General features: G+C 37.4%; 1 protein-coding gene across 4 annotated transcripts in view; it reads right to left on the reverse strand.

Moving 5' to 3' along the window:
* Cdh19 (cadherin 19) overlaps window positions 1–20,837 on the reverse strand; it is a 111,184-nt gene that overhangs the window by 43,807 nt on the left and 46,540 nt on the right. For all 4 annotated transcript variants that reach the window (XM_087581149.1, XM_087581148.1, NM_001429618.1 and 1 more), the window contains 1 exon segment: window positions 5,457–5,621. In XM_087581149.1, the coding sequence (XP_087437275.1) occupies window positions 5,457–5,621 (165 nt within the window).

Genomic DNA, 20,837 nt, shown 5'->3' on the forward strand with positions numbered 1-20,837 from the left:
TGAATGACAACCCAAAACATATAAACAACTAGATAAAGTGACATCCTGTCATTGCTGGTTCTACTATATTAGGAGAATTTCAAAAGGAAACACTTCTGAGGAATGTGAAATGTAGCCAGGCAGAGGCAGAGGCAGAGGCAGAAGCAATTAAAAGATAGTTTTTTTTTCAGATGCTATATTTCATGATTCCTCTCTGCACTTGGAGAACTGAGGCAGAAGAATTGTCATGAGTTGGGAATCATTGGGTCCTACAGAATGAGACCAGACCTTAAAAATATATCAACATGAGAAGAACTGACACACTTGAGAGCAGAGGTAAGACTACCCTTTCTAATCTGAGGGATATGCCTGGAACCATCAGGACACAGGAACCCAGGAGCTGTCTAGGACAAGATCCTTCTGGTTTCTACCTCTACCTGAAGCTGACCCTGAGACACAGATCCCACTGGGAGAAGGCTGGTCTCCAGGAATGTTGACATGCAGGCTTATAAGAGAGCCAAGCCACAGTCAGAGACAGCAAGACAAGCTAAGACCAGAGATAAGCAGGTGGCAAGAGGCAAGCACAAGAACCTAAACAACAGAAACAAAGCCTATGTGTCATCATCAGAAACCAGTTCTCCCACGAAAGCAAACACTGGATATTCCAACACACTGGAAAAGCAAGATTTCAATTTAAAATTACATCTTATGATGTTAGATGACTTGAAGAAGGACATAAATAACTCCCTTAAAGAAATAAAGTACAACACAGGTAAACAAGAATAAGCCCTTAAAGAGGAAACACAAAAGTCTCTCAAAGAATTGCAGGAAAGCACAACCAAACAGGTTAAGGAATTGAACAAAACCATCCAAGATCTAATAATGGAAATAGAAAAGATAAAGAAATCACAAAAAGTGACAACTCTAGATATAGAAAATCTAGGAAAGAGATCAGGAGTCATAGACACAAATATCACAAACACAATACAAGATATAGAAGAGAGAAATTCAGGGGTAGAAGATACCATAGAAAAACACAAAAGCTCCTAACCAAAACATTAAGGATATCCAGGATACAGTGACAACATCAAACTAAGAATAATAGGTATAGAATAGAGCAAAGACCCCCAACTTAAAAGGCCAGTAAATATCTTCAACAAAGTTATAAAAATCTTCCCTAACCTAAAGAAAGAGATAGCCATAAACATATAAGAAAACTACACAACTCCAAGTAGATTGGACCAGAAAAGAAATTCTGCCCATCATACAATAATCAAATACCAAACACACAAAATAAAGACAATATTAAAAGCAGTAAGGGAAAAAAAGTTAAATAACATATAAAGGCAGACCTATCAGAATTACACCAGACTTCTCACCAGAGAGTGTGAAAGTCAGAAGATCCTGGGTAGATGCCATACAGACCCTAAGAGAACACAAATGACAGCTCAGGCTACTAAGTCCAGCAAAACTTTCAATTAACATAGGTGGAGAAACCAAGATATTCCATGATAAAACCAAATGTACACCTTTCATCAAATTCAGCCCTATAAAGGATAATAGATGGAAATCTGCAAAAAGAGGAGAAAAACTATAATCTACAAAAAGCAAGAAATTAATCTTCTTTCAACAACCTGGGAGAAGATTGCCACACAAACATAAATCTACCTCAAACAACAAAAATAATAGGAAGCAACAATCACTATTCCCTAATATCTATTTACATCAATGGACTCAAACCTCCAATAAAAAGACATAGACTAACAGACTGGATATGTAAACAGGACCAAGCATTTTGCTGTATACAGGAAACATACATCAGAAACAAAGGCAGACATTACCACAGAGTAAAAGGCTAGAAAACAAAATCCAAGCGAATTTTCACAAGAAACACTCTGGATTCACTATTCTAATATCAAATAAAATTGACTTTCAACCAAATGTTATCAAAAAATATAATGAAGGTTCACTTCATTTCATCAAAGGAAAAATTCACCAAGATGAACTCTCAATCCTAAATCGCAATGTTCCAAATGCAAGGGCACCTACATTCACAAATGAAACCTTACTAAAGCTCAAAGCACACATTACACCTCACACAATAGTAGAAGGAGATTTCAACACCCTCTCTCATCAATGGACAGATCATGGAAACTGAAAATAAACAGAGATATAGAAAAACTAACAGAAGTTATGAATCAAATGGATTTAACAGATATTTATAGAACATTTCATCCTAAAACAAAAGAATATATCATCTTCCAATTTTTATTAGAGTTAGAAATAGCAATTTGCAAATTCTTTTGGAATAACAAAAAAACTCAGTATAGTGAAAACTATCCTCAACAGTAAGAGAACTTCAGGGGAAATCACCATCCCTGACCTCAAGCTATATTACAGAGCAATAGTGACAAAACTGTACAGTATTGATACAGAGACAGGCAGGTAGATGAGTGGACTAGAATTGAAGACCCAGAAATGAACCCATACACCTATGGTCACTAGATGTTTGACAAAGGAGCTAAAACTACCCAGTGGAAAAAAAAATAACATTTTCAACAAATGTTGCAGGTTCAACTGGAAGTCACCATGCAGATGAATAGAAATATATCATTCTTATTTCCCAGTCCCAATTTCTGTCCAAGTGGATCAACGACCTCCTCATAAAACCAGATATACTCAAACTAATAGAAGAAAAAGTGGAGAAGAACCTTGAAAACATGGGTACTGGGGAAATTTTCCTGAATAGAACACCAATGGTATATGCTTTAAGATCACAAATGGGACTTCACAAAATTCCAAAGTTTCTGTAAAGCAAAGAACACTGTCACTAGGACAAAATGGCAAACAACAGATTGAGAAAAGATCTTTACCAAACCTTTATCTTCTAGAGGACTAATATCCAAAATATACAAAGCACTCAAGAAGTTAGACTCCAGAGAATCAAATATCCCTATTTAAAAAATGGGGTGCAGAGCTAAAAAGAAAACTCTCAACTGAGGAATATCAAATGTTTGAGAAGCATGTAAAGAAACGTTCAACATCCTTAGTCATTAGGGAAACACCCCTGAGATTTCACCTCACATTAGTCATAATGACTAGGATAAAAAAAAAAAACTCTGATGACAACAGATGGTGGCAAGAATGTGGAGAAAGTGAAATACTCCTCTGTCGTTGATGGGATTGCAAGCTGGTATAACCACTCTGAAAAACAGTCTGGTGGTTGCTCAGAAAATCAGACATAGTACTATTTGAGGACGTAGCTATAACACTTCTGGGTATACACCCAAAAGATGCTCCAACATATAACAAGGACACATGCTCCACTATGTGCATAGCAGCCCTATTTATAATAACCAGAAGCTAAAAAGAACCCAGATGCCTCCAGCAGAGGAATGGATACAGAAAATGTGGTGAATTTATATAATGGAGTACTAGTTAGGTATTGAAAACAATGACTTCATGAAATTCACAGGAAAAAGGATGAAATTATAAAATATCCTGAGTGAGGTAACCCAATCACCAAAAAAATACACATGGTATTCAATCATTGAAAAGTGGAAGGGGTTGGGGATTTAGCTCAGTGGTAGAGTGCTTGCCTAGCAAGCGCAAGGCCCTGGGTTTGGTCCCCAGCTCTGAAAAAAAAAAAAGTAAAGTGGATATTAGCTACAATGTTCAGATTATCCAATGATAATATCCACAGACTACATGAAGCTCAAGAAAAAGGACAACCAAAATGCAGATCTTTCAGTCCTTCTTAGAAAGGGGAACAAAAGCACTCATAGGAGGAAATATGGAGACAAAGTTTGGAGCAGAGACTTAAGGAATGACCATTCAGAGACTGTCCCACCTGAAGATCCAGCCCATAAACACACAGCTACCAAACTTAGACAGTATTACTGATGCCAAGAATTGCATGCTGACAGGAGCCTGATATAGCTGTCTCCTGAGAGGCTCTGCCAGAACCTGACAAATACAGAGGCAAATGCTCACAGTCAACAATTGAAATAAGAATGGGGTCCCCATTGGAGAAGTTTGAGAAACGATTGAAGGAGCTGATAGGATTTACAACCCTATAAGAACAACAATACCCATCAATCTGAGTTCCGTGGACTAAACCACCATCCAAAGCATACACATGGACAGATCCATGATCCAACTGCATATGTAACAGAGGATGATCTTGTTCCACACCTATGGGAAGAGAAGCCCTGGGTTCTGCCAAGGCTGGACACCTCCGTCCCCGAGTGTAGGGACATGTCAGGGCAGAAGGCAAAAAATGATGTTTGGACAGGTGGAGTATACCCTCAAAGAAGAAGGTGGAGGGGGCATAGGGTAGGTTAATGAACTGGAAACCTGGAAATGGGATAACATTTGAAATGTAAGTAAAAACATTTTAATAAAAAACTAATATCATTACATACATTAAAAATACATACACAACAAAATAATAAAAAAAACAAAAATGATAAAATAGAAAGACCTTAATAAAACATTAAAGTCTATTAAAACTAGAAGCCAAATGAATGACAGTTTCATTTCTGCACACCTATAATCAAAGTCTAAAAGTTATGCTATGGTTTATGATCACATCTACTATTCTTTTCATCTTGTGTTTTTGATGAAAATTGATAATTTTTCATACTTTTAAAAATACTTATACATCTATTTTTGTTTCCAAGATATGACTACCTGAAAATTTCTCATGATTTGATGTACATAATAAATTATTAGAGCAAATATAATTTTTTCTTGCTGCAAGAGCAAAATGTAAAATTTCTTAAGTTACTACAGATGCATGAGAGAAAAGTTTCAAAAAGGATTTCATCTCAATTTCTTCTGATTTCCTGAACGTGTTTCTCAAATAACAAATGCAATCAAACTTGTAAGTACAATAAATTGTTAATAAGTTGGCCTTTACAGAGAGAATATACCCTGACTCATTTAGTTCCCTACTCTAATCATATGAAACCATCAAAATGGTAATAGAGCCACAGATGTTTGAAGAGATGTGTAAGTGTGAGAGATATTTAGTATACTAGATGCTGCTGAGATGTGTGGCCAGTCAAGAATAATCAGGCAACCTTTGGATTTCTGACTGACCCCAGCTAACAGCCATTAAGGAAACTTTAATCCTAGCTACATAGACAACTGGACAATGTCCACAATCGAATAAAGAATGAAGTAGATTGTGCCCAAGAGGTACAGGAAACGTGCAGGGTATTTTGGTTGTAGCCTACTGACTCCATACTAAAGTTTTCAAAAACGATAGTGGCAATTTATCACTGCAGAAATAGAGCACAGACACATGACTTTTTCTCTGATGTTTTCATGTTAGAACAATTCAGCTGTATAAAAAGAGCACATTTTATGTAATTTTAGCTGTTAAAATGTTCTGTGTAGAGTGATAAATTTAACATATGTGCATATTCACATGATATAAAATAAAATAGAAATTTAATATACTTCCTACTTACTTTCTTTGAATATTGGCTTGTTGTCATTAATATCTGACAGCTTAATTGATATGGTCGTTGTTCCAGATAGGGCTCCAGGCTGACCAAGCATGTCCTTGGCTTGAATAATTACACAGTATGTATCTTGCAACTCTCTATCCATTTTAGAAGATATCCTTATGACTCCTTTTAAAAACAAATAATATAGCCCCAGTTATTATTACTCATGAATTTTTCTAGCTAATATCTTATTCATCTCATGATGTAACACTCATCCTGATATATGCTAGCTACTTACACAGAGATCTGCAAAAATAGTAAAATTTAATGCTAATTTGTCCAGTCCTCTTATTACATTACTAAATTAGACTATAACCTAAATACAGTAGTAAAGCAAGTATATTCAAAGTATTTCAGGAGCCTCAATTTTTACCATTTAAAAAATGAATGTCTATCTTTTATATTTTCTTCATTACGCAAGAGGCCAATTTACTCTTTTCTTCACTTTGGCCCAAACTTAGGTCCTCATCCTGGGTTTAGCAAAATGTTCCTTTATAAGAAATGTAAATTTACCCTCACTTTCTCTTTCTCAATTAAATCTTTATATTCATTTGGAAATTCTTAATGAGTAAACATATGTATTCATTGATAATGACATGTTTATTAGATAGTTTGAAGTTCTATGATACAAAAGCCCACATTTAAAATTCTTTAATTATTCTTATTATTTAAGAGGTCATATAGTCAAACTGTGAAAAATCCTTCATATGGTATAATGCCTAGTGTAAATTCAGAATTTAACAAACAAGATTCTATGAAGGAATTAAATATTTATATTTTAATACTTATAGAACAACAATAAATAAAAATTAAACCAGGGAAAGGAGAAAATTTATGTTAGAAAGCAAACTGGTTCAGCAACTATCGAAATCAGTGTAGAATTTTCTGAAGAATCCGGTAATCAATCAATATCTATGCTGCTTTAGAGTATATGACCCAAAAACCCTTACATCAGAGATACTTGCTTGCTCATGTTCACTGCTGCTCTGTATTTGACATGCTCTAGCTGTGCCTCTCAGAGACAGCTATATCCAGCTCCTGTCAACATGCACTTCTTAGCTTCTTCAATCTTATATAGTTTTGGTGGAATATATATATATATATATATGTATATATATATATCCATGTGGGACAGGCTCTGAATGTTGGTTTCTTCAGTCTCTGCTCCAAACTTTGCCTCCATATCCCCTCCTTTGAAAATTTTTGTTCCCCATTTTAAGAAGGAGTGAAGCATCTTGAGTTAAATGATACATTTCAAATGTTAGGAGGACAGTAACCTGACCACTTTTGTGACTGGGCTCAAGGTATTCTCCACTAAAGGGAAGTCATGTCTGCTAACACACAGCTGTTCAAAGGGCCATGTCTTGTGAGGCCTTAGACCCTAGCAGAAAAGAAAAAAAAAGGAAGAAAGAAAGAAAAAAAGGAAAAGAAAAAAAGAAATCTTCTATGGTGCTAATATTAGATGTGATTTGCAGATGATAGTTTGTGAAAGTTACAACTCCCCATATGTTCCCCTTTATTATTCTCTCTTGCTACCTTACCTTCTCATTCAATCTTTCTGTTCTAGTTTTTCATTCATTTCTCTAGAATACTGCATATGATTTCCTATTCTTTGAAATATCCTTCCACAATAGGACTTTATTAGTTACCAAATCTTTGGGATTATTTTTATTGTAATGTTCTCATTGAAATCTTAAATGCTAACATCCATATATAATAGAAAACATCTGATATTTGTATTTTTGAGTCTGGATTACTTCAACTAGAACATTTTTCCCAATCCCATCTGTCTTTCTCCAAAGACTTAAATAATGTTGCATTGTATAAATGTACCACATTCTTGTTATCCATCAATCAATGTTTCTAATTTCTGTTAATTATTATTAGAGCATCCTTCATCTTGCGCTTCTAAAACATATATGTAGATGAAAAGAATCTAAATGGAAAAACCTTGTTAAAGGAGAAACTGTGCTCTAAGAAAAACTTTCAATTGTGATAGAAGATTATATCTTTATGTGTAGTTAAAACTAGAAGCCAAGCAGGATAACAGTTATAATTTTCTGCATATATATATGTATATATATATATACATATATATATGTGTGTGTGTGTGTGTGTGTGTGTAATCAAGGAAATTATACTATATTTCCTCTGTGGTTATTTTTTTACTTTTCTTTTATTGGATTTTTTATTTATATTTTAAATGTCATCTCCTTTCCCAGTTTCCCCTCAAGAAAACCCCTATCCTATCCCCTCTCCCCATGCTTTTATGAGGATGCTTCCCCACCCACCCACCGACTTTCTCCTGCCACGCTGCCCTGATGTTCTTCTAAACTAGAGCTTTGAGACTTCACAGGACCAAGGGCCTCTGCTCCCAGTGATGCCAACAAAGCCACCCTGTGCTACATATGCAGCTGGAGCCATGTGTACACTGATTTATTGTTGAGTCCATGGGAGCTCTGAGGGATTTGGTTGGTTTATAATATATATTATGTTGTTCTTCCCATTTGGTTGGTTTATAATATATATTATGTTGTAAACCCATTCAGTTCCTTCAGTCCTTTCTCTAACTCCTCCATTTTGGACTCCATTTTCAGTCCAATGTTTGGCTGCAAGCATCTGCCTAGTGATTTTCAGGCTTTGGCAGAGCCTCTCAGAAGACAACTCTATCAGATTCCTGTCAGCATCTACTTCCTGTCATCCACAATTGTGTCTGGCTTTGGTGACTGTATATGTAATGAATTCGCAGGAGTGGCACTCTCTGAATAGCCTTTCCTTTGGTCTCTGCTCCACATTTTGTCTCCATATTTTCTCTTATGAATATTTTGTTCTACCTTCCAAGAAGGACTGAAGCATCCACAATTTGGTCTTCCTTCTTCTTCAGCTTCATGTGGTCTTTAAATGTATCTAGGGTACTCTGAGGTTTTGTGATAATATCCACTTATCAGTCAGTGCATACCATGGGTGTTTTTCTGTGATTGGGTTACCAGATTCAGTATGATATTTTCTACTTCTATTCCCATGCTTGAGAATATCATGAAGTCATTGTTTTTAATAGATGAGTAATACTCCATTGTATAAATGTGCCACATTTTCTATATCCTCTGTTGAAGGAGGTCTGGGTTCTTCCCAACTTCTGTCTATTATTAATATGAGTGCTATGAACATAGTGGAGCATGTATCCTTGCTATATGTTTGAGCATTTTAGGGGTTTATGCTCAAAAGTGGTAAAGGTGGTTCCTCAGGTATCACTATGTCCAATTTTATGAGGAACCATCAGATTGATTTCCAGAGTGGTCATACCAGCTTGCAATCCCACCAAAAGTGGGATTGCACACCTCCACATCTTTCTCAGCATCTGTTGTCACATGAGTTTTTGGTTGTAACCATTTTGACTAATGTGAGGTGGAATCTCAGGATCGTTTTGATTTCCATTCCCCTGATGACTATGGATGTTGAACATTTTTTAAGTGCTTTGAATCCATTTATTATTCCCCAGTTGAGAATTCTATGTTTAGTTCTGTACCCCATTTTTAATAGGGTAATTTGGTTCTCCAGATTCTACCTTCTTGAGTTCTTGGTATATATTGGATATTAACCCTCTCTCAGATGTAGGGTTGGTAAATATCTTTTCCCCAGCTTTTGGTTGATCTTTTCGTCTTATTGATAGTGTAATTTGCATTACAGAAGTTTTGAAATTTTATGAGGTCCCATTTGTCAATTTTTGATTTTAGAGCATAAACTGTTGGTGTTCTACTCAGGAAAATTTTCCCTTTATCTATGTGTTGGAGGCTCTTCCCTACTATCTCTTTTATTAATTTCAGTGTATCTGGTTTTATGCTGAGATCCTTGATCCATTTGGACTTGAACTTTTTGCAAGGGGATAAGTCTTAATTTATTTGCATTCTTCTACATGTTGGCCTCCAGTTGAAACAGGACCATATGTTGAAAATACAGTATTTATTTCCACTGGATGTTTAATTCCTTGTGAAAGATCAAGTGACCATAAGTATGTGGTTTCACATCTGGGTCTTGAATTCTTTTCCATTGATCTACCTGCCTTTCTGTGTACCAATGCCATGCAGGTTTTATCACTATTGCTCAATAATATACATCGATGTCAGGGATGGTGATTCCCCCAAAAGTTCTTTTATTATGAGGATAGTTTTCACTATCCTTGGGTTATCTGTTATTCAAAAATGATTTGCACGTTTCCCTTTATCACTCTATGAAAAATTGAGTTGGAATTTTGAAGGGGCTTGCATTCAATCTATAGATTGCTTTTGGCACGATGGTTAATTTTACTATCTTAATCCTGCCAATCCATAAGCATGGGAGATGAAATGTTCTATTGATGTTTGTTAAGTTCATTTGGTTCAAAACTTCTGTTAATTTCACTGTTTACCTTCTGTTTCCATGATCTGTCCATTGGTAAGTGTGGAGTGTTAAATCTCCCACTACTGTTGTCTGAGTTGCCATGTTCTCTCTGAGCTTTAGTAAAGTTTCTTTTATGAATGTGCATGCCCTTGCATTTGGAGCACTGGTGTTGGGAATTGAAAGTTCATCTTGGTAGACTTTTTTTTTGGCAAATATGAATTGTCCTTTTTAAAATCTTTTTTGATAAATTTTAGTTGAAAATAGACTTAATTGATATTAGAATGGCTATTCCACCTTGTTTCTTGGGACCATTTGCTTGGAAAAAATTTTCCCAGACTTTTTCTCTGAGGTAATGTATTTCCTTTTCACAGAGGTGTTTTCCCATATACGGTAAAATGCTGGGTCCTGTTTAAGTAGCCAGTCAGTCTATGTGTTTTTATTGGGAAATCGAGTCTATTGATGCTTAGCAATATTAAGGAAATGTTTGTTGGTTCCTGATACAGTTTTGTTAGAGGTGCAATTATGTTTGATTGGGTATCTTCTTTGGGGTTTGTTGAAAGAAGATTACTTTCTTGCTATTGCTGTGGTGTAGTTTCCCTCCATATATTGGAGTTTTCCATTATCCTTTGCTGGGCTGTGTTTGTGTAAATATACTGTGCTAATTTGGGGTTGTCATGGAATCTTTGTTTCTCCATCTATGTTTATTGAGAGTTTTGCTGGGTATAGTAGCCTGGGTTGGCATTTCTGTTTTCTCAAGGTCTGTTTGACATTTACCCAGATTCTCCTGGCTTTCATAGTTTCTGTTCAGAAGTCGGGTGTAATTCTGATAGGTCTACCTCTATATGTTACCTGATCTTTTTTTCCCTTACTGCTTTCAATATTCTTTCCTTATTTCTCTCCTCTGTGAGAAAAAAAAATGTTTCTTTTCTGATCAAGTCAACTTAGAGTTCTGTAGGCTTCTTGTATGTTCATGGGAATCTCTTTTTTTAGGTTAGGAGAATTTTCTTCTTTAATTTTGTTCAAGATATTGAATCTTTGCTCTTTTCTATACCTATTTTCCTGTGGTTTGGTCTTCTTATTGTGTTCTTTATATCCTGGATGTTTTTGGTTAGGAGTTTTTTGCATTTGTCCTCTTATTTGGCTGTTGTGTCAATGTTTTCTTTTTTCTTTTCTTTTTTATTTACTTGAGTATTTCTCTTTTTTTTTTGAAAAGCAATAAGTTTTTTATTAGTTGTGCATTTTTTTTGGATGTTGCTGATTTTATTGTAATTAAAATTTTTTTTATTAACTTGAGTATTTCTTATATACATTTCAAGTGTTATTCCCTTTCCCGGTTTCCGGGCAAACATCCCCCTCCCCCCTCCCCTTCTTTATGGGTGTCCCCCTCCCAACCCTCCCCCGATTGCCGCCCTCCCCCCATAGTCTAGTTCACTGGGGGTTCAGTCTTAGCAGGACCCAGGGCTTCCCCTTCCACTGGTGCTCTTACTAGGATATTCATTGCTACCTATGGGGTCAGAGTCCAGGGTCAGTCCATGTATAGTCTTTAGGTAGTGGCTTAGTCCCTGGAAGCTCTGGTTGCTTGAAATTGTTGTACTTTTGGGGTCTCGAGCCCCTTCAAGCTCTTCCAGTTCTTTCTCTGATTCCTTCAACGGGGGACCTATTCTCAGTTCAGTGGTTTGCTGCTGGCATTCGCCTCTGTATTTGCTGTATTCTGGCTGTGTCTCTCAGGGCGATCTACATCCTGCTCCTGTCGGTCTGCACTTCTTTGCTTCATCCATCTTGTCCAATTGGGTGGCTGTATATGTATGGGCCACCTGTGGGGCAGGCTCTGAATGGGTGTTCCTTCAGTCTCTGTTTTAATCTTTGCCTCTCCCTTCCCTGGCAAGGGTATTCTTTTTCCTCATTTAAAGAAGGAGTGAAGCATTCACATTTTGATCATCCGTCTTGAGTTTCGTTTGTTCTAGGGATCTAGGGTAATTCATGCATTTGGGCTAATAGCCACTTATCAATGAGTGCATACCATGTATGTCTTTCTGTGATTGGGTTAGCTCACTCAGGATGATATTTGCCAGTTCCAACCATTTGCCTATGAATTTCATAAACTCGTTGTTTTTGATAGCTGAGTAATATTCCATTGTGTAGATGTACCACATTTTCTGTATCCATTCCTCTGTTGAAGGGCATCTGGGTTCTTTCCAATTTCTGGCTATTATAAATAAGGCTGCGATGAACATAGTGGAGAACGTGTCTCTTTTATATGTTGAGGCATCTTTTGGGTATATGCCCAAGAGAGGTAGAGCTGGATCCTCAGGCAGTTCAATGTCCAATTTTCTGAGGAACCTCCAGACTGATTTCCAGAATGGTTTTACCAGTCTGCAATCCCACCAACAATGGAGGAGTGTTCCTCTTTCTCCACATCCTCGCCAGCATCTGCTGTCACCTGAGTTTTTGATCTTAGCCATTCTCACTGGTGTGAGGTGAAATCTCAGGGTTGTTTTGATTTGCATTTTCCTTACGACTAAAGATGTTGAACATTTCTTTAGGTGTTTCTCAGCCAATCGGCATTCCTCAGCTGTGAATTCTTTGTTTAGCTCTGAACCCCATTTTTTAATAGGGTTATTTGTTTCCCTGCGGTCTAACTTCTTGAGTTCTTTGTATATTTTGGATATAAGGCCTCTATCTGTTGTAGGATTAACAAATATCTTTTCCCAATCTGTTTGTTGCCGTTTTGTCCTAACCACAGTGTCCTTTGCCTTACAGAAGCTTTGCAGTTTTATGAGATCCCATTTGTCGATTCTTGATCTTAGAGCATAAGCCATTGGTGTTTTCTTCAGGAAATTTTCCAGTGCCCATGTGTTCCAGATGCTTCCCTAGTTTTTCTTCTATTAGTTGGAGTGTGTCTGGTTTGATGTGGAGGTCCTTGATCCACTTGGACTTAAGCTTTGTACAGGGTGATAAGGATGGATCGATCTGCATTCTTCTACATGTTGCCCTCCAGTTGAACCAGCACCATTTGCTGAAAATGCTATCTTTTTTCCATTGGATGGTTTTGGCTCCTTTGTCAAAAATCAAGTGACCATAGGTGTGTGGGTTCATTTCTGGGTCTTCAATTCTATTCCATTCTATTTATATAATGGATCACATTGATGGTTTTCAGTATATTAAACCATCCCTGCATGCCTGGGATGAAGGCTACTTGATCATGGTGGATGATTGTTTTGATGTGCTCTTGAATTCGTTTTGCCAGAATTTTATTGAGTATTTTTGTGTCGATATTCATAAGGGAAATTGGTCTGAAGTTCTCTTTCTTTGTTGGGTCTTTGTTTGGTTTAGGTATAAGAGTAATTGTGGCTTCGTAGAAGGGATTCGGTAGTGATCCATCTGTTTCAATTTTGTGGAATAGTTTGGATAATATTGGTATGAGGTCTTCTATGAAGGTTTGATAGAATTCTGCACTAAACCCGTCTGGACCTGGGCTCTTTTTGGTTGGGAGAACTTTAATGACTGCTTCTATTTCCTTAGGAGTTATGGGGTTGTTTAACTGGTTTATCTGTTCCTGATTTAACTTCAGTACCTTGTATCTGTCTAGGAAATTGTCCATTTCCTGAAGATTCTCAAGTTTTGTTGAATATAGGTTTTTATAGTAAGATCTGATGATTTTTTGAATTTCCTCTGAATCTGTAGTTATGTCTCCCTTTTCGTTTCTGATTTTGTTAATTTGGACGCACTCTCTGTGTCCTCTCCTTAGTCTGGCTAAGGGTTTATCTATCTTGTTGATTTTCTCAAAGAACCAACTTTTGGTTCTGTTGATTCTTTCTATGGTCCTTTTTGTTTCTACTTGGTTGATTTCTGCTCTGAGTTTCATTATTTCCTGCCTTCTACTCCTCCTGGGTGTATTTCCTTCTTTTTGTTCTAGAGCTTTTAGGTGTGCTGTCAAGCTGCTGACATATGCTCTTTCCTGTTTCTTTCTGCAGGCACTCAGCGCTATGAGTTTTCCTCTTAGCACAGCTTTCATTGTGTCCCATAAGTTTGGGTATGTTGTATCTTCATTTTCATTAAATTCCAAAAAGTTTTTAATTTCTTTCTTTATTTCTTCCTTGACCAGGTTATCATTGAGTAGAGCATTGTTCAATTTCCACGTATATGTGGGCATTCTTCCCTTATTGTTATTGAAGACCAGTTTTAGGCCGTGGTGGTCCGATAGCACACATGGGATTATTTCTATTTTTCTGTACCTGTTGAGGCCCGTTTTTTGACCAATTATGTGGTCAATTTTGGAGAAAGTACCATGAGGAGCTAAGAAGAAGGTATATCCTTTTGCTTTAGGATAGCATGTTCTATAAATATCCGTTAAGTCCATTTGGCTCATGCCTTCTCTTAGTCTGTCGACATCACTGTTTAATTTCTGATTCCATGATCTGTCCATTGATGAGAGTGGTGTGTTGAAATCTCCCACTATTATTGTGTGAGGTGCAATGTGTGCTTTGAGCTTTAGTAAGGTTTCTTTTACGTATGTAGGTGCCCTTGTATTTGGGGCATAGATATTTAGGATTGAGAGTTCAGCTTGGTGGATTTTTCCTTTGATGAATATGAAGTGTACTTCCTTATCTTTTTTGATGACTTTTAGTTGGAAATTGATTTTATTTGATATTAGAATGGCTACTCCAGCTTGCTTCTCCTGACCATTTGCTTGGAAAGTTGTTTTCCAGCCTTTCACTCTGAGGTAGTGTCTGTCTTTGTCTCTGAGGTGCGTTTCCTGTAGGCAGCAGAATGCAGGGTCCTCGTTGTGTATCCAGTTTGTTAATCTATGTCTTTTTATTGGGGAGTTGAGGCCATTGATATTGAGAGATATTAAGGAATAGTGATTATTGCTTCCCGTTATATTCATATTTGGATGTGAGGTTATGTTTGTGTGCTTTCATTCTTTTTGTTTTGTTGCCAAGACGATTAGTTTCTTGCTTCTTCTAGGGTATAGCTTGCCTCCTTATGTTCGGCTTTACCATTTATTATCCTTTGTAGTGCTGGATTTGTAGAAAGATATTGTGTAAATTTGGTTTTGTCATGGAATATCTTGGTTTCTCCATCAATGTTAATTGAGAGTTTTGCTGGATACAGTAACCTGGGCTGGCATTTGTGTTCTCTTAGGGTCTGTATCACATCAGTCCAGGATCTTCTGGCCTTCATAGTTTCTGGCGAGAAGTCTAGTGTGATTCTGATAGGTCTCCCTTTATATGTTACTTGACCTTTTTCCCTTACTGCTTTTAATATTCTTTCTTTATTTTGTGCGTTTTGTGCTTTGACAATTATGTGACGGGAGGTGTTTCTTTTCTGGTCCAATCTATTTGGAGTTCTTTAGGCTTCTTGTATGTCTATGGGTATCTCTTTTTTTAGGTTAGGGAAGTTTTCTTCTATGATTTTGTTGAAGATATTTACTGGTCCTTTGAGCTGGGAGTCTTCACTCTCTTCTATACCTATTATCCTTAGGTTTGATCTTCTCATTGAGTCCTGGATTTCCTGTATGTTTTGGACCAGTAGCTTTTTCCGCTTTACATTATCTTTGACAGTTGAGTGAATGATTTCTGTGGAATCTTCTGCTCCTTAGATTCTCTCTTCCATCACTTGTATTCTGTTGGTGAAGCTTGTATCTACAGCTCCTTGTCTCTTCTTTTTGTTTTCTATATCCAGGGTTGCTTCCATGTGTTCTTTCTTGATTGCTTCTATTTCCATTTTTAATTCCTTCAACTGTTTGATTGTGTTTTCCTGGAATTCTTTCAGGGATTTTTGTGTCTCCTCTCTATGGGCTTCTACTTGTTTATTTATGTTTTCCTGGATTTCTTTCAGGGATTTTTGTGTCTCCTCTCTATGGGCTTCTACTTGTTTATTTATGTTTTCCTGGAATTCTTTCAGGGATTTTTGCGATTCTTTCAGGCATTTTTGCGATTCCTCTCTGTAGGCTTCTACTTGTTCTCTAAGGGAGTTCTTCACGTCTTTCTTGAAGTCCTCGAGCATCATGATCAAAAATGATTTTGAAACTAGATCTTGCTTTTATGGTGTGTTTGGATATTCCATGTTTGTTTTGATGGGAGAATTGGGCTCCGATGGTGCCATGTAGTCTTGGTTTCTATTGCTTGGGTTCCTGCGCTTGCCTCTCACCATCAGATTATCTCTAGTGTTACTTTGTTCTGCTATTTCTGACAGTGGCTAGACTCTCCTATAAGCCTGTGTGTCAGGAGTGCTGTAGACCTGTTTTCCTCTCTTTCAGTCAGTTATGGGGACAGAGTGTTCTTCTTTCGGGCGTGTAGTTTTTCCTCTCTACAGGTCTTCAGCTGTTCCTGTGGGCCTGTGTCTTGAGTTCACCAGGCAGCTTTCTTGCAGCAGAAAAGTTGGTCTTACCTGTGGTCCCGGGGCTCAAGTTCGCTCGTGGGGTGCTGCGTGGTTGCGGCAGCAACCAGGAAGACCTGTGCCGCCGTTTCCGGGAGCTTCAGTGCACCAGGGTTCCAGATGGTCTTTGGCTTTTTCCTCTGGCGTCTGATATGTGTGTGCAGAGAGCAGTCTCTTCTGGTTTCCCAGGCTTGTCTGCCTCTCTGAAGGTTCAGCTCTCCCTCCCACGGGATTTGGGTGCAGAGAACTGTTTATCTGGTCTGTTTCCCTCAGGTTCCGGCGGTGTCTCAGGCAGGGGTCCTGCCGCTCCTGGGCTCTCCCCCACGGTAGCCCAGAGGCCTTATACAGTTTCCTCTTGGTCCAGGGATGTGGGCAGGGGTGAGCAGTGTTGGTGGTCTCTTCCGCTCTGCAGCCTCAGGAGTGCCCACCTGACCAGGCGGTTGGGTCTTTCTCTCACAGGGTCTGGGGGCAGAGAGCTGCTGCGGGCCGGGATCCGCGGGTTTGGGACTTCCGGTAAACACAGAACGTGCCCGGTCCTAGAGGAAATCTGCTTCTGTGTCTCCCAAGCTCACCAGGCAGCTTTCTTGCAGCAGAAAAGTTGGCCTTACCTGTGGTCCCGGGGCTCAAGTTCGCTCGTGGGGTGCTGCCCACGGGCTCTCTGCAGCAGCAGCAACCAGGAAGACCTGTGCCGCCGTTTCCGGGAGCTTCAGTGCACCAGGGTTCCAGATGGTCTCTGGCTTTTTCCTCTGGCGTCTGAGATGTGTGTGCAGAGAGCAGTCTCTTCTGGTTTCCCAGGCTTGTCTGCCTCTCTGAAGGTTTAGCTCTCCCTCCCACGGGATTTGGGTGCAGAGAACTGTTTATCCGGTCTGTTTCCCTCAGGTTCCGGCGGTCGTGTCAATGTTTTCTATGGTATCTTCCGCACCTGAGATTCTCTCTTCTATCTCTTATATTATCTTAGTGATGTTTGCATCTGTTATTCCTGATCTCTTTCCTACACTTTGTATCTCCAGTGTTGTCTTCCTTTGTGATCTTTGTTGTTTCTATTTCCATTTTTAGAATTTGGATGGTTTTGTTCAACTCTTTCACCCGTTTGTTGTGTTTTCCTGTAACTCTTTCAGGTTTTTTGTGTTTTCTCTTTAAGGGATTCTACCTGTTTGTCTGTGTTCTCCTGTATTTCTTTAATGGAGTTGTGTCCTTCCAAAGTACTCTATCATCATCATGAGAGATGATTTTAAATCAAAATCTTGCTTTTCTGAAGTGATTGGTTATCCAAGAGTTGTTGTCATGGGAGAACTCACTTCTGAGGATGCCAAGTAGCTTTGTTTCTGTTGCTTAGGTTCTTGTGCTTGCCTCTTACCTTATGGTTATCTCTAGTGATATCTTCCCTTGTTGTCTGTGACTGTAACCTGTGCCTGCTGAGATCTTGGTTGTGTCAGAACTCTTCAGTGTTCTGTTTTCTCTGTGATTTTGTGATTCTGAGATTCTGGGTGTATCAGAGCTCCTGTGACTTAGCTGCCTCTGAGATCCGGAAATCCTGGTGTAACCAATCTCCTGAGATCCTGTTGTCTCATAGCTTCTGGGAATCAGGCTTTCTGTGAGTTTTACAGAATTTTCTTGTTTGCTTTGGTCACAGTTGCATGCTACAAGGAATTGGTGCCTCTGGCAGGGTGGTCTTTGGATTTCCTAGGTTCCTGTGGGGGTCCCAATTACTCAGGGTGTTCGAGTAGTTTTTGTGGCCTCCTCACCTGTGATCCTGGCATGTTATTGCACCTGGGAGTTGGGTTCCCTTTTGCTGCTGTAAGAGTGGGTGCAGAGCCAGCACCCAGCATCTCTCCTGGGTACAGTTTTAAACTTAAATAAATCCATGCCAATGGCCAGGCAGGGTTTCCTGAGTCCCTGAATCCTAGAGGTCCTAGTTTTATTTTTTGGGTGTTGGGCCAGTTGAGACCACCTCACCTGCGAATCTGGGCATGTTAAAGCACCTGGAAATTGAGCTTCCTCTGGTTGTTGCTGCTCTGTGTTTATTATGACAATGGATGTTTATTATTCATGCTTTAAAAGAGATTTGTAAATGTATTTTAGTTCCTAAAGTATGACTACCCAAAAATATCACATGATTTTACATATACAATCAATATCCAAGCAAATCTAACATTCTCTTGCTGCAAGACCAAAAAACTAAGATTTCTTGATAAATTATTATTACGGATGTGCAAAAGAACAGTTTCAAAAAGGTATTCACCTCCATTTCTTGTGATTTTGTGAATATGTCACTGGGCATACAGATCCCATGAAACACCCATATATCAAAGCCTTTTACAAGTATATAGGTTCCTCTGTACAACCTCATAAGTCACTAAAGGCAGAACTTACATGTCATCTAAAACAAAGAAGTCAAGTCAATGACTAAGTAGATGCTTTACCCCTACTCATGAACTTGTGTTCATGATACTAGCAGGTACTTGTAATAACAATATAGGAGATAGTTAATAATTAATATTATTCAGCTAAATCCCTGTCACCTTTAATAGCAACTTGACTGCAAGACATAGTGGTACAGTAAGACTACACATGTTATGGGAGTAACCAACAATATTTTAAAATTGTATCAAAGGCCATTTCATGGATTCTATACCTGGTTTTGCTACAGGAGTCAAAAACCTGAGGATAAGGACATTTATGGGAAAAGATACTAATGTTTTTGAATGAAAGAATATAGCAATGAAATAAATTTATTTGATCATTTTCTTGCTTAAACTTCATCAAATAAGTCGCTTCTTGCAGTACACAGAAATGTGCACAGAGATCCACAACTTGACAATGTTCAGAGAATGAGAGACTTTGGAATATTTAGTCTAAAATGGTTGTCTCCATCAAACCACATTCATCATGGTTTAAGTTCATATGCAAAAGAGGAAAAAAAAGACTGTGTACTCCAGACTCCACAAGACTGACGCTCATGTGAACTCACAGAGACTTTGGAAGTATGTACAAGGTCTACACAAGTAAAGGCAGATAGAGTCACAGCACTAACCTTACCATGGTTACCCCCTAACCAAGAAATTATAAACAATCAATACCTGCTAGCAATGGGAAAAATCTGTTTCGTTTTTTTTTTTTTCTTTTTCTTTTTCCCAATCCTGTATCACTGGCAGTATCAGCTCTATTCCACTGCAGCCCATGAGGAGTTGAAGATAGCCAACATGAAAGGATCTCTGTGATTTTTGTTTTTTGTTTTTTGTTTTTTGTTTTTTTTTGATATTTTGACATTGTTTTCTTTTATTAGTCATTTACTTATTTATTTTGATTTTTATTTTTCAGGTTTTTTGGGAGAGAGAAAGAGAGAAAGAGAAGAGGAAAGCACAAGGCAATAACATTAGGTTAGGTGAGCAATGGCTGAGGTGAAAGGTTCTAGGAGGAATTGCAAGGGAAGAATATGGTCAAAATACATTATTCAAAAATATTATTAAAATAAAAATATCTAAAAAAGAAAGGTAGCACATAAAATAAAAAAGTATATTTTTGCATATTTTAAATAATGCATTATATGAATAACCTTTCAGAGAATTTAGAACATTGCTACAAATATAATACAATACAACAAAACATATTCGATAAAACCTTTTAACCTCAAAAAGCCTTGAAAAAGACAGACATCAACATTTCACAAATCATTGGGAAATATTTAAATATTTTACAATGTAGATTATCTTTTTTAAAAATTAAGCCTTTATATTTTAATAGTAATCAGAACTTTGTCCATTTGTCAACTTGTTAAGTTTGAGACAATTACTTGGCATGTCAAAACTTTAAGGCCTATACATTTTGAAAAGGAAGATGCGTTTTCCTGTGGATTGGGTTATAACAATTAATACTCATTAAACAAATAGAGTTATATAAATATTAAGTAATCAATGTATATATTTATAGCTGATAACAAATTTCAGAGTTTATTTCTAGTATATATAAGACACTGGGTTCAATTACCATAAAAGAGTAACCGATCATTTTAAGATATACTTCAAAAAAAAAAAAAAAGAAGCACATGATTCCCCTTACTTTAAACAGTATTGAAGGGATTGATAGAAAATGGAGTTGCTATCACAATCTTTGTTTAAGAAGTATAAAAGGATCTGGTTTCAAACATAAAGGCAAAAATGTATAAAACAATCTGTTTTGATGGACTTCCTAATCCTCTGACACCATATATTTAAAATTATACAGTAAATTAGATATCTAATTAAGAATGAAAATGCATCTTTTTGGTTTTTACCTTCATGCCCTTTATATTAATGAAGGTGAGATGTTTTAATATTCTTTTATCTTTTGGTGTATGTTGTCTAGTCAGATTCCTGTAATGTTTACTTCCCATATTTTTAAAGTCCTGTGTTCTTTTTTTCCTGATAGATTTATAAGATTTATTGCATATATTTTTATCCCACATATAAATATTTTATGTGATACTTATGGAAAATCCAATCTCTGAATCATAAACTGCCTCAGTGAATTTACATATTAGTGAATGACATCATATTATATTGAAACATGACATCTACTACAGAATATATTTTCAACCAAATAAAT

The sequence above is a fragment of the Rattus norvegicus genome, chromosome 13 (genome assembly GCF_021556685.1).
Source record: "Rattus norvegicus strain SHRSP/BbbUtx chromosome 13, alternate assembly SHRSP_T2T, whole genome shotgun sequence".
Taxonomy (NCBI): domain Eukaryota; kingdom Metazoa; phylum Chordata; class Mammalia; order Rodentia; family Muridae; genus Rattus; species Rattus norvegicus.